The sequence below is a fragment of the Sminthopsis crassicaudata genome, chromosome 3 (genome assembly GCF_048593235.1).
Source record: "Sminthopsis crassicaudata isolate SCR6 chromosome 3, ASM4859323v1, whole genome shotgun sequence".
NCBI classification, from domain to species: Eukaryota; Metazoa; Chordata; class Mammalia; order Dasyuromorphia; family Dasyuridae; genus Sminthopsis; species Sminthopsis crassicaudata.
Genome location: NC_133619.1, coordinates 12,635,969 through 12,650,012, shown reverse-complemented (window position 1 = coordinate 12,650,012; position 14,044 = coordinate 12,635,969). Strand labels below are relative to the sequence as shown.

The window sequence follows — 14,044 nt, the reverse complement described above, 5'->3', positions numbered from 1 at the left end:
ATGTTTTTAAGAACAACTCCTGAGACAAATACTAAAAGTGAACCTTATTTACAGATGAGAAAATTCAGCCAGATAGACATTAAATGACTTGGCCAGAGTCATAAAGTGTCTGAGATAGGATTTTAACTCGGGTCTTATCAAATGCACTCTAACCACTGCACCACTCAACTGCCTTTGCTGCTTGATTCCTAATGACCAAGGGAAATGGTATTTGAGTGGGATCTACTACATGGTGAACCCCATAAGGACTAGGAGTAGGCAAAAAAAAAAAGCAGTTGCATAAGACACAGACCTTTCAATGCAGGCTTTTTCTATTATTATTTCTATGAAGTGCACATATTTCTCTTGCAAAAAATCCCACTCTCCATGGCAAAAAGGTTTACTAAGAAAAGTTATATATGTTATCAGTGAAGGATAAGCTACCTCTTCTTCCCCTCAAGGAAGGAATACAATTTGAAATCTTTCCAGAGGCACAAAAAGAGCTTGTCCCAGTTGTAGTCCTTCCAATGTGTCACAGCATCATAGGAAGTCAGAGGATCGCAGAGCCATCTAGTCTAAATCTCTTCTTTTGCATAAGAGGGAAACAAGCCCAGAAAAGTGACTACTCCAAATGAGTTAATATACAGACTAGAACCAGAACCAGAACTGATGATCCATTAGGCTTTCCACTAAAGCAAGCTTTCTTATCTTTTTTTTCTTTTTCTCTCTTCTTCCTTCCCTCCTTCCTTCCCTCCCTCCCTTCCTTCCCTCCCTCCTTCCTTCCCTCCCTCTCTTCCTTCCCTCCCTTCCCTCCCTCCTTCCCTTCCTCTCTCCCTTCCCTCCTTTCCTCCCTCCCTCCTTCCTTCCCTCCCTCCCTCCTTCCTTCCCTCCCTCCTTCCTTCCTTCCTTCCTTCCCTCCTTCCCTCCTTCCCTCCTTCCTTCCCTCCCTCCTTCCTTCCTTCCCTCCCTCCTTCCTTCCCTCCCTCCCTCTCTCCTTCCTTCCCTCCCTCCCTCCTTCCTTCCCTCCCTCCCTCCTTCCTTCCCTCCCTCCTTCCTTCCCTCCCTCCTTCCTTCCTTCCTCCCTCCCTCCCTTCCTTCCTTCCTCCCTCCCTTTGTTCCTTCCTTCCTTCCTTCCTTCCTTCCTTCCTCCCTCCCTTCCTTCCTTCCTCCCTTCCACCCTTCCTCCCTTCCTTCCTTCCTCCCTCCCTTCCTTCCTTCCTTCCTCCCTCCCTTCCTTCCTTTCTTCCTTCCTTCCTTCCTTCCTTCCTTCCTTCCTTCCTTCCCTTCTTCCTTCCTTCCTTCCTTCCTTCCTTCCTTCCTTCCTTCCTTCCTTCCTTCCTTCCTTCCTTCCTTCCTTCCTTCCTTTCTTCCTTCCTTCCTTCCTTCCTTCCTTCCTTCCTTCCTTCCTTCCTTCCTTCCTTCCTTCCTTCCCTTCTTCCTTCCTTCCTTCTTTCCTTCCTTCCTTCCTTCCTTCCTTCCTTCCTTCCTTCCTTCCCTTCTTCCTTCCTTCCTTCCTTCCTCCCTCCCTCCCTTCCTTCCTTCCTCCCTCCCTTTGTTCCTTCCTTCCTTCCTTCCTTCCTTCCTTCCTTCCTTCCTTTCTTCCTTCCTTCCTTCCTCCCTCCCTTCCTTCCTTTCTTCCTTCCTTCCTTCCTTCCTTCCTTCCTTCCTTCCTTCCTTCCTTCCTTCCTTCCTTCCTTCCTTCCTTCCTTCCTTCCTTCCTTCCTTCCCTTCTTCCTTCCTTCCTTCCTTCCTTCCCTTCTTCCTTCCTTCCTTCCTTCCTTCCTTCCTTCCTTCCTTCCTTCCTTCCTTCCTTCCTTCCTTCCTTCCTTCCTTCCTTCCTTCCTTCCTTCCTTCTTTCTTTCCTTTTTTAAAGACTATCTCACCCAGGCTGAAAATTCAGGGACTAGCTACAATTCCCATGTTATTCTGTTCCATATAGGAATTCTAACCATCTCCTTTTCCAATATGGATCACTTTTCTTCTCTTTAATCAGCTTGGTGTCCACCCCCTCCACGGGATCATTCTATTGAAGCCCAGGTGCCCTAGGCCACTGCGCTCATACTTCCTGAAGCTCCAGGAGCTAGGATTATAGACATGTGCTATATCAAACTTGATCTGTATTTATTTTCAAGTAACAGTGAAACTGCTGGAGATAGATGTTTAAATGGCCCTGTTTACAGAAAACAACCAAACAAACAAAAACACAAGCCACAAGCTTCTTGCTGCTGTACATAGCTTCTGTACTGTCCTTTGAGAAGTTCATCGCGGTGAATATCCAATGACTCGTTAGGATTTGGGGACCGGACATGTAATTTTTAAAAAATAAATTTAAGCACATTTGTTTTTTATTTTGAGCCTTGGAGTGGGGGAGGGGGGAGGAATGGGGGGGTGTTAAAATGGATGGAGAGCCGTGATTTTTGTGACACCTTTTGGGTACCAAACTACAAGTGAGAAAAGTCCCTCTATCAATGCCGATGGGTAACTGACTGCTGCAATTTCTGATCTAGAGAGTTGCCTAGAGACGTTGTGAAGTTTATAGGACTTTCTCAGGATGAGAATCAGCGTGTGCCAGACAGAGAGAGGAGCCGAGGCAGCCTTTCTCAAGCTGAGGCTGCCGGCTATCCACCAGGACACACTACCTCTTTACTTCCAGGATTTTATTTTATTTTATTTTTTTTTTTTTTGCTTGTGACACAAATGAAAATAGCCATTATTTTTCATCCTAACAAGATTGAATTTTCTTTTCATCTTTTTTTTTTTTTTTTTTCCCCCCCAAGAGGAATCTGTAGGTTTTGTGCTCCTCTCCATCCTGCAACAGAAAGGGCGATCCTAGCGAAAGCAGCATCCGAGCTGCTGGACGAGTTCCGAGCTCCGAAGGATGACATCTGGCTTAAGCCAGCATTTCCCAGGAGTCCTAAGGGTGTGGTTGAGCCAGGACCGTGTCTTGCTTGGGATCCGGCTGAGAACCAGGTCTTTCTGGGAGCGCACACGTCCCTTCCCTCCTCTTCCTCCTCCTCTTTTGTGGCCCTGCCTCTACCCTGCTCGGAGCAGACTCCTCCCTCCTGCAGCAGCAGCTTCAGCAGCAGCAGCAGCCCCAGTAGCAGCAGCTTGCTTCCAAGCCCGAGCCTTTCGTTGGGTGCTCTTTCTCTAGCCGAGCTAGCAGGCTCGAACCGTGCCTGAAGATCCGCCTTCCTTTGCGACTCCGCTTGCCAGCAAGGCTCTCCTTGAACTACTCCCCAAAGTGACTGGAGTTTGGGTATTCGGAGCAATCAGGGAAAATGGCTGGCCGCGCGCAAAGGAATAAGACGAGATCCGAGACGAACTGCTTTTTTGCCTGAAACTTGTGGGGTGGGAGTTCTGGCGGGGGGCTGTCAGGTTTCATTCTGGATTTGGGTTTTCTGCTACTGTTCCCTTAAGCGGACCCCGATTTTTGAGTTGGCAAACCAATGGGCCACTTACCTGAGTCTCCTGAAGGACTGAGCAGATAGACTCCTCTCTAAAGGCAGAAAGGAACCTTTTTTTTTTTGGGGGGGGGGAACAGAAAAGCTTCATCTGGCCATTCCTAGCCATGCTTTGACTGGGGAAAACTTGCAGAGTCATAGATAAGGACAAGCCGTTGTCTTCCCGGGACGATGTCTCTGCTCCCCAGTAACTTTTCCATGAATGGGACAAGTTCGGGGATGGAGAGTCCCATGAAGGACCCGACCCCCCAGAGAGCAAGACCTTTCAATGTCTTCTTCCTGTGCCTGACGTTTGTGATGACCATCACAGCGCTGCTGGGAAGCGTTTATTCCTTAGTGTGCCTGCTCAGAATGCCCCACAAGACCGTGCTCTCCATGCTGGTGGCCTCTTGGGCCGCCGACGACTTGCTCAGCGTCCTGCCCCTGAGCATCTTCCTGTTCCTGCAGTGGCCCAGAGCCGGCCCCAGGGACTCCCCGCCTCTGTGCGCCACGTCGGCCTTCCTCTACCTGTTCCAGGGCATCTCCAGCAGCCTGAAGGCGGCGGTCGTAGTTTGCTACAACTTTTACACGCTGCGCCGAGGTGTGGCGAGTCCCGGAGCGGCCGGCCGGCCCCGCGCCCTGCTGGCCGTGCTGCTGGCCGTGTGGGGCGCCAGCCTGCTCCTCTGCACGCAGCCTCTCTGGGGGCCGGGGGCGCTTCGTCCGCACGCCGTGGGGGTGCCTGGCGGACGGCAGCAGCTCCCTGCCGCTCTTCGCGGTCTACGCGCTGAGCTTCTGCGTCCTGGCCGGCTTCTCCGGGCCGCTCACCTACCGGCTGCTCTGCTCCGAGCAGCCGCCCGGCTTTCCGCTCAATTACCAGGAAATCGCCCGCGGGGGCGGCTTCACGCCGTGTACCCCGCCGTCCGGGGGCGGGGCCCTCCCCGCCTCCCCGGAGGATCCCCGGACCCCGACGCCGCAGCTCTTCGGGGGGCCGGGGAGCCGAGGGCCCCGGGCGGGGGCCGGAGCCTGCCGGGAGCCGGGCCGCGAGCCCCGGGACGCGCGACGGGACAGCCGAAGCTTCAGCGTGAGCATCGCCCAGAAGAGGTTCTCCTTGATTCTGGCTCTCACCAAGGCCGTCCTTTGGCTTCCAATGATGGTAACCAAAAAAGAAAAAAAAAAAGGGGGGGGGGAGGAAAAAAAAAAAAAAAAAGCAGGAAAGCCTGCGGCCAGGAACGATGGGTGGGTGGACTGACGGATGGGTGCCCCGGCAAGTCCGAGTTCGTGCGCGCGCGCGGACGCGTCCCTAAGACTCTTCCTTGAGTATCACTAGGGTGTCCATCAGGGGTCCCTCCTTCAGAGTCGCTCCCTGCCCGGCGGGCACTGCCCCCAAGTCTGGGGGGACGCGTCAGCTTGCAGGGCTCTGGCGGCCGTGTGCGCGTGTTTTTAACATTTTCCAAACTTGTTAGGGTTCCCACCCAAGCCACTCCTCTCCCTCTCCCGAGAGAGCTCCGGGGGTTCTGGAAGGCGGCGGGAGCGAAAGGGGATTGTCCTTTTAGCCAGAACTTGCCCCCTCCCAACCTCTCTATTCCAGTCCCCGTCTCCATCCCCGACTTTACCCCAATTTCCATCCCGGGCCCAGCCCCGGTTCCGGACCCATGTCCGGAGCATCCCAGTCCCCGTCTCCATCCCCGACTTTACCCCAGTTTTCATCCCCTGTCCTGCCCCGATTTAGCAGTCCCCATTTCCATCCCTGACTCTATCCCAATTTCTATCCCCAGCCCTGTCCCGGTTCCGGTCCCGGACCCATATCCGGAGCCATCCCAGTCCCCGTCTCCATCCCCGACTTTACCCCAATTTCCATCCCCGGCCCTGTCCCGGTTCCGGTCCCGGACCCATATCCGGAGCATCCCCGTCCGGGTCTTCGTCTCCGTCCCCAACTTCAATCCCTCGCTCATTCCGCGTCCCATCCCCATGCACGTCCTCCTCCCGATCCCATTTCCGCCTCAGTTCCGGTTCGGATTCGGGGCCCCAGAGCTGTCCCAGGCTCACCCCCCATCCCCAGCCTCTCCTAGCCGCACCCCTGCTCTCGCGGGGCGGCGGAGCAAACGGACAGGTGGGAAGAGACCGTGCAGGCAGAAGGGGGTGACAAGGAGCCGGGGGCTTCCCTCCGTAGCTCTTGCTCACCGGGACGCGGCTGCTGTCCGGGGCCGCGAGGTTCTCCTGGGGTGAGGGAGGTGGAGCCGGGAGGGACTGCAGCCCAACCCGGTGGCCACTAACCCAGCCTAGGCCTGCGGCGGCAGCACCCACCACGCTACCCAGTCTCTCGCAGGCACCGGGCTGGAACGACTCAGGGTCTGGCCCGGCCAGGCTGGGCAGGAGGGGAACAAGTCCGCCCCCCCCTTCCTGGCTGCCTCCCCCACTGCCTCGGGCCTCCTGTCTTATGCGTCTCCATGAAGGAGTCAAGGTGCCTCCCTTCTCAGCCTCCCTGCTCCGGCGCTATGGTGGGCCGGAGGAAGGGCAGGACCCCCGTTGGGAAGGCGGGCGGGAGAGCTGGCAAAGAAACGTGCATGGTGGGGACCCGGAGCACAGCAACAGTCAGGCAGGATTCAGGATGGCCTGGAGGCCAGGGATGGAGGCCGGGAGTGGGGGATGGAGGCCACAGGACTGTGAGCGCTCGCATTCTGAAGCCCGTGTCCTTGCAGATCCACATGGTGGCCCAGAACACCCCAGAATTCCAGAGCCTCCCCTTCGAACTCTTCAGCTTTCTGCTGACCACCCTGGCGACCACTGTGACCCCAGTATTTGTCTTGTCGGAGCGCTGGACCCACCTGCCCTGTGGCTGCATCATTAACTGCCCGAGGAATACAGATTCTGCGACTTCTGAGGAGACCAAAAGTAAGGGGGGGGCTGAAAGAGTGGGGCTCTGCGGGCAGGGGCTGCTGGAGCAGGGGCTTCTGGGTTACAGGTGCAGGAGACACTCTGAGAGGCCCCATCCCCATCCTAGAAATCCTCATCCTAGACCTCCTTACTTTGGAAGGATCAGAGTAGAGCATTCCGTGTTGGAATACAGGATACAGAGCAAGGAGAGATGACAGGGACTATTCTTTTTAATCCAAGATTGTCCTGGGCAGGGACTATTCTTTTTAATCCAAGGTTGTCCTGGGCCTTGATCCCTCTCCATACAACTTCCTCCATCCCAGGCTGGACCTTACCATCTTATTACCCAAGCGGTACTGAGGGCCAGGAAAGGCGGCCCATGTTGAATATCATATGTAGAAGGAGGAAAAAAGGAGGCCTTTTCCTCCAAAGCTATCAAAGCACTTGAGAGTTAAGGCAGCTTTCAAGCTGGTCTCAAGCAGGCTTTGCAACAAAAGTTTTTGAGAGGAGACACAAAGAGGCAGGGGGTTCATTTATATTCCTTCCAGCTTGCCATTGACGGGGCCCTCATTACTTTTCCCTCTTCCCAAGCCTCTCCTGGATTGGGAGGGAAGGGAGATAACAAACTACCAAGTGTGCATATCAACTTCTTATGCAGAAGCAGATGTGAGCGAAAATCCAAGGCACAAATTATTGTCCTTGGAGCAGCCAATTAAAAAAAAAAAAAAAAAAGCTCAACATCTTTGTATTCTTTTCCTGGGTTGGGAAGTAAGATAGAAGAGGGAGAAGGCAAAGGAAAAAGCTAATTTAAAAGAAAAGGACAAGCTCGGGCCTCTCTCTGGAAAGGTTTTGAGAACAGCAGGACAGAAATGGCCAAGATCCAAGGAAAGAAAAAACCAGAAAGAATCCTCCTTCCATTCTTGCTGGAAGAGAATCTTAATGCTGGAAAGTTGCAATTGAAAGAATAATTTTCCACAGTTGTGTTTTGTGGGGCCCTAGTTGCCATCCATTCAAGGATAGACCAGATTGGTTATTGCACCCCTTTTTTTAAACAAGGTATAAAAACTAATGAAAAGGAACCTCTGTTCTGACGTTGTCAAAAGGAAAAGAACAAGTTGCCCCACATATAAAAGGGTTCAAGTATCTATTTTGATAACTTGAAAATAGATTTTATTATTTCCAAACTAATTATTGGGAATTGAATGGACAAATTTTTCATTTTTAAGTCATTTTTATCTTATAACAGAGACATAATCTATAATGTAGACATCCCCACTTCCTTATTATTATCATATTACTATTAATTAAATTATTATTAAATGACTATCATTATTACTGCCATTATTATATACTAGATTATTACAATATTTATTTCTATCACATTATTCTCTAATTGTGTCTGTGTGACTTGGACAGAACACTTCATGTCCTTGGGCCTCAGTTGACTTATCTGTAAAATGGCCAATAGGTGAGCTAACCTCTAGGACCTATCCAGATGCTCTATGATCCCTTTTCATAGATGGAGGTAAATAGAGAGGGTTTTTGGTGAGCAGGAAGTTCTGCCACTGAGACATTGAACAGTTGTGTTATTGGCAAATCAGTGAAATTCGCAGTGTCTCAGGAAATTCTCAAAGATTCTCAGATTTGCTGAATTGCATCAACTGAGGGATTTTTCATCCATAGTGGGCTTTTCTTCTTCATCAGTGACATCACAAATCCTTAACCATCTCACTACCACCAAACCAACTCATCAGTTTAACAGACATTGAATTCCCTTCATGTGTAAGGTTTTGTACTAGTCCCAAAGACAAAAATAACGTGCGAACAATCGAGTTGACATAAGAAAGAGCACTTCCAAGCTGAGGGGATCTCAAGAGCACAGAGTACCTGAGATGAATCTTAAGGGAATTAAGAATGCTAAGAGGAATAGGTGAAGGAAAAAGTGCATTGTGGAAGTTATAGATGATTTTTATCAAGGGTTGGAGATGGGAGATTGAATAACAGGTTCAAATAGAACAAGTTGGCTGATTTAAATGGAAAATAAAGTGTGTGAAAGACAGTTATATAAAACAAATCTGGGCAGGTCAGTAGCAATAGGACTCTAAAGGAGTTAACACATTAGGCTGAGGAGTTTGTACTTTACTTGAGGAAATCCTGAAGTGAGACAACTATTTGTCATTTTCATCAATAGGATGAGAGTAATCTGGCCAGATATTTGGATTTGAGGGGAATTATTTCTCTTAAGGATTTAGAAAATAGGCGGGAGATGGAATAGACTGGAAGCTAGGAGATTGGATTATTGCAACAGCATTTAAGGGTGGTGTAGTCATGAGATCAGAGAGAAAAGATGGATGGGAAAGATACTGTGAAACTAGAATCCGGCAATTGACTGGCTATGGGAAGAATGAAGGCTAGGGGAAAGTCCCAGGAAATCAAAAAAAGGAAGGTGTTCTGCTCAAAAATATAATTTTATGCCATATGTAGAGCTCTCTCATCTTTCAGAGTGTTTCATATGCATTATTTCATCTGATCTTCATGACAACTTGGGAAGATTAGAATAGGATTGGGAAGAAGCACTCACAGAAGTAAAGTAGATTGTTTGGGGATCACACAACTACTAAGCAGATGAAGCAGATTTTTAATCTGGAGTTTCCTGTCTCCTAGACCAGCAATCAGTCCCCTACATCACAGTGTATTGTAGCTAATGACATGCAAACTAGCCTCAAATCATCTTGAGAAATTTACTGTCTCAATAGCTGAAGCATTGATTGGATGTGAACTAGGGCATGTGTGATTTGACTTCATGATATAATACCTAAAAGAGTGACCTAATAATTAAAAAGACCCGGTTTCATGTCCTGTCCCTGATTCTTCTTTTGTGACCCCAGCCAAGCCATCTTCCCTCCAGGAACCTAAAATTACAAACTGACCTCCAGGGTCCTTATAATCTAAAACTCTGAAATTCAGAGAAGGTATATTGGGAAATGGCATGTTCTCATCTAGAATTACCCCTATCATCAGTAACATCACTGGTCCAGGCTAAGGAAAAAATACAATTGAATCTGAGCCAGTGCCTAACTGAGAGGCTTTCTATCCAAAAACCAGACTCTAATTAATCACATCAAGGCTCATCACCAGAAGGCTGCTCACCTGTTGTTACTGTTGTTGTTTTGTTAGAGCAGTTCTTGAGGAGTGTCAATTAAAGCAGGAATAAGGATGCTCTCTACTATAGTCCAGAGTATTTCAGGAAAACATGTAGGCCTTGAAGAATGGAAGAAAATATTTAATTGACACCCATATGAAAAAAATCTCACTTTTATTCTCTTTGTAGCTCAAAGTTCTGACTCTTTTTTATAAACCATAGACTACCCCCTGAAAGGCTGAATTTTTCTGACTTAGAACACTGCCTCCCATGCCTCCCATTTAAGAGATTCAGGTGAAGATAGGCTTTGTAGTGAGGATAAAAGACTACAGAGAATTGATTAACACTAGGTTGACAGTTCAGTGATCCTTTCACAACTCTCCATAGTTCCAGAAAAAAAAAAAAAGAATTCCTAAGATTCTGACCAAAATGTGTAATATTTATGTTGGTGGAAGGGCTGTCATAAATAAGCTTGTTGCTGGGGTGACTGAAAACCAGAATTTGGAAATCTGGCCCCTTTCAATGTCTGCATGTAATAAATCCTGGCTCCAATGGGCCAGATGACAGATTCTTTATTGTACTACCATCCTTTGGAAGAAGGGATCAACAATTCTACTTCCAAGACCTTCCTACTTTAACAAAGTAAAATATCATTTCTTGTGCATTCAACTCATACTAGTCAATTCCAAAGGCAAAACTGGGAATTATTTTCCTCCTGGCACAGTTGAGCCCATTAGCTGCCTGTGAAAATGCAAACATGACTTTGCATCTCAGTTTTCACTGAATGCTAAATATTGGAACTGAAACTGGAAAATGAATTTCAGACAACAAGAAAATAATTAGCAGAGATGATCCTTCTATCCTGTTTCCAACCATGAACTGTATTTATCAATGTCTCAGAGGAGAAAGATCAAGGCTAACCCAAAATTACTTCAAATACCAAAATCATGTTTCTCTAACAAACTGTCCCTAAAAGGCTTACCATGAGGATATACTTGGGATTATTTTGTAGACATTTGGATTTCATTTTAAAACCCTGCAAGAAACTTCAAATATTTTGAAAGGAACACAGAAAAAATTGAAGTCTTTACTTAGAGCTCCAAGTTCTAGTAACATCAAAAATTGAGTGAGCTCTGGATTTGCTGAGATGAGTTCACTCTCCTATGAGCAGGAATGAAATACAGAGATACCCTGAGCCTGCACTTTTAGTCTTATCTGACTATATTCATTACATGTAAATTTATGTAATGTGTAGATTGTTGCGACAATTCTTAAAAATTGAAGTACCCAGAGAAATTATGGTAAGCTTTTTGAGAAATAAAAAATAATTCAAAATATAGTCAAGGGGCAGCTAGGAAGGGGAGTTTATAGAGTATCAGCCCTGGGATCAGAAGGATTTGAGTTCAAATTCCAGCTCAGACACTTAACATTTACTAGATGGTGACTCTAGGCAAGTCACTTAATCCAAATACCTTGTCAATAAATAAGTGAATGAATGAATAAAAATATATTCCAGATATTTGGCTATGTTAAGATTCATGGATTAATAGAAAGCTAGTTTCAAAATCAAGAAAGCCTGAGTTCAAGTACATGCAACAGACACAGTGATCTTGAGCAAGTCATTGTCCTAAGAAAACTTTCTAACACTATAAATTTCAGAGAAGTTGAGAAGTTATTCATCATTTTCCCCCAGGTTCTCCCTGCATTGATGTATAAGACTAAGGTCTTATACATAATAGAAGCAGAGAATAAAAATCAGATTATTAAAAAAATAAAAGTATTTTCTTTATTTTTAAAGTTTAGTAAATATATATTACTTATATACTTATAATAAGGTATAATTATTTGATCATTCCATAGGTCCCAAGTTTTTTTTAATATAGTATTTGTTATTTCCTGTACCTATAGTTCTCTCCCTTCCTTGCTCCCTCTTACCCTCTCTCCCTCCCTACTTACCTCCTCCTCCTCTTTCTTCTTCTTCTTCTTCTTCTTCTTCTTCTTCTTCTTCTTCTTCTTCTTCTTCTTCTTCTTCTTCTTCTTCTTCTTCTTCTTCTTCTTCTTCTTCTTCTTCTTCTTTTCTTCTTCTTCTTTTCTTCTTCTTCTTTTCTTCTTATTATTTTTCTTCTTCTTTTCTTCTTCTTATTTTTCTTCTTCTTTTCTTCTTCTTTTCTTCTTCTTCTTTTCTTCTTCTTTTTCTTCTTCTTTTTTTCTTCTTCTTTTCTTCTTCTTCTTCTTTTCCTCTCTCTCTTTCTTTCTCTCTTTTTCTCTCTCTCTCTCTTTCTTTCTCTCTCTCTCTCTCTCTCTTTCTCTCTCTCTTCCACTGTTGCTTCATCTTTACAGTCTAAGTTTAAATCAACTACTACTTGGAAAGTAAAAATATTTTCTCCAAGATGGCTATGTTTTTTTTTTGTTCCCTTTGCTTGTTCATGACCTTTTAATATTCTTTCTCAACTGAGCACAAAACAATATTTTATTCAAGTTACATCTTTTCTCTTGGAAAAACATGTGTTTTCTACATTCATAGAGATGAATGATTGACATGTGGTGAAGCATGTCCAATAATGTGCACTGAATTGACTCATTTTGGCTCTTCATAGTAATAACTGTTCTGAAGACAATAAATTTGTTGTTTTTTTCTTTCAAGCAAAACCAAGAGAATTACTATGGAATATTAAGAACAATAATTCATATTTATGTGGTTTTACAAGATTTCCCTCTGTACAATCTTATGAAGGAAGTAGTACAGCTATTAATCCCCTTTTGACATACAAAGAATTGGAACTTCATTAAGTAGCAAAACCAGCATTCATTTGTAAGTTTTTTTTTCTGATGCTAAGACTAAGATTGTTTTCATCATACCACATTGTTTTCATTAAGAAGAAATTTGATATAAAATATATCTTAGCTAGACCCCCATCTAAATTAATTTAGAGAGGCTGCTAGGTGATGCAGTAAATAGAGCACCAGCCCTGAAGTCAGAAAGATCTGAATTCAAATCTGGCCTCAGATACTTACCACTTCCTAGCTGTGTGACTCTAGACAAGTCACATAATCCCAATTGTCTCAGCAAAAAAAAATCTACTAAAGTTAAAATATTTTAGACTTTTAGCAGATATTTATCTTTTCATCCACAGCACAATGACTAGCATTTAAATAGTAGATGCTTGTTGATTAATAACTTGATAAAGTAAAAGAAATCGCAATGAGGATAGTTTTATCTTCAGTCCAGAGTTTTCCACAATGACCAGTGCTATCATGATTCTCCATATAGTGTCCTTTCCAAAGGATTCTCCTTCTCAATGTCTTTAGTTAGAGCACCCTCTTAATGTTAACTGTATTTATTGGCAATAATAATGATCATAATATACTTTCATTAAAAAGATTCAAATAGTAGGATATTAACACCATTGCCTAATTTCATTTTAACATTTAGCAAACATTCCTTAAACACTTTATTTGTATAGAACTCTTTTTGTAAGACTGAGGAAAACACAGTTTCAATATTACATGGTATCTTTCCTCCTAAAACAGTGTGATATGTGAATATTGATTATCAACATAGTTATAATATATGATATTACAAAAAATACATAGAAAAATTTGAATCAAGGGCTAGATCTAAATAAGGAAGTCATGGTTATCCGAGGATATCAATGTGGGGTTCTTGAAAGAACTATCATTGGAGTTAAGAATTCAAATGCTAAAGAGGGTAAAGAGATATATCTCAGGCATAAAAAATAGTATGAATAAAGAGATAAAGATATCAGAATATGGGACATGTTCATGGGGCCAAGTTAGGACAATCTGGACAGGAATACTATCAAGTATGGCAAATTGAGGAGGGCTTTAGATAGAAGGCAGAGGAGTTTGAATATTAATTAGGCGGCAATAGAAAGTCACTGAAACCTTAATAATAGAGAGGCAACATGATCACATTTATCAAGACTTCTTAAACTTTTTCCTCTCCTGACTCCTTTTTTGACTGTTTGATGTGATTTCCATCTGTAATCTGAGCTGAGGTGTCTCTAGTAATATTTGTGCATGCACACTGCACAGTGCAAAGTGTGAATGTTGTATGTTCAAAACCAAGGCTGCAGGAAACTGGTATGATGCAACATGGACAAGTGCTGCCAGAAACACATTGGATTCATTACGTGTTTAATTTTGAATTAATTTTTGATCATTGTGTTCAGAAATGATTTACTGTTAACAGTCTTTTTCATTACTCCCACATTCATGTAAACAACCCTGTATGGGGTCACAAGCTACAGTTTAAGAAGCTTTGGCAAAATTTTTGATCATTCTAGCAATTTTATGGGTTTTGAAGAATAGACAGAGTAAGGACAGAAAAAAATTAGTTATTTGAATAGTCTATTTGGGTTGTAATGGGTCCCTATATTTGTGTTATGTCATGAAAAAGATGAGGGAGCAAATGAAAACTATTGCCAAGGTGAAATCAATGGAATTAGAAGTAAGGAACAGAGACAAGTCAGAGATAAGATTGGAAGGAGGGTGATTACATAGGAAAATATGGATCAGAAGGATGGGAAGTTTAAGAGGAAAGGGAATAGGTATTCTTTAAAGGATTTTATACATGTAATTGAAATCA

General features: G+C 44.6%; 1 protein-coding gene across 1 annotated transcript in view; it reads left to right on the top strand.

The window, feature by feature from the left end:
- Window positions 1–3,088: 3,088 nt before the first annotated feature.
- Window positions 3,089–14,044, top strand: part of GPR149 (G protein-coupled receptor 149) — an 85,762-nt gene continuing 74,806 nt past the window's right edge. Inside the window, 3 exon segments of the mRNA XM_074298044.1 lie at window positions 3,089–4,133; window positions 4,135–4,572; window positions 6,119–6,311. Coding sequence (XP_074154145.1) covers window positions 3,612–4,133; window positions 4,135–4,572; window positions 6,119–6,311 — 1,153 coding nt within the window. The 5' untranslated portion in view covers window positions 3,089–3,611.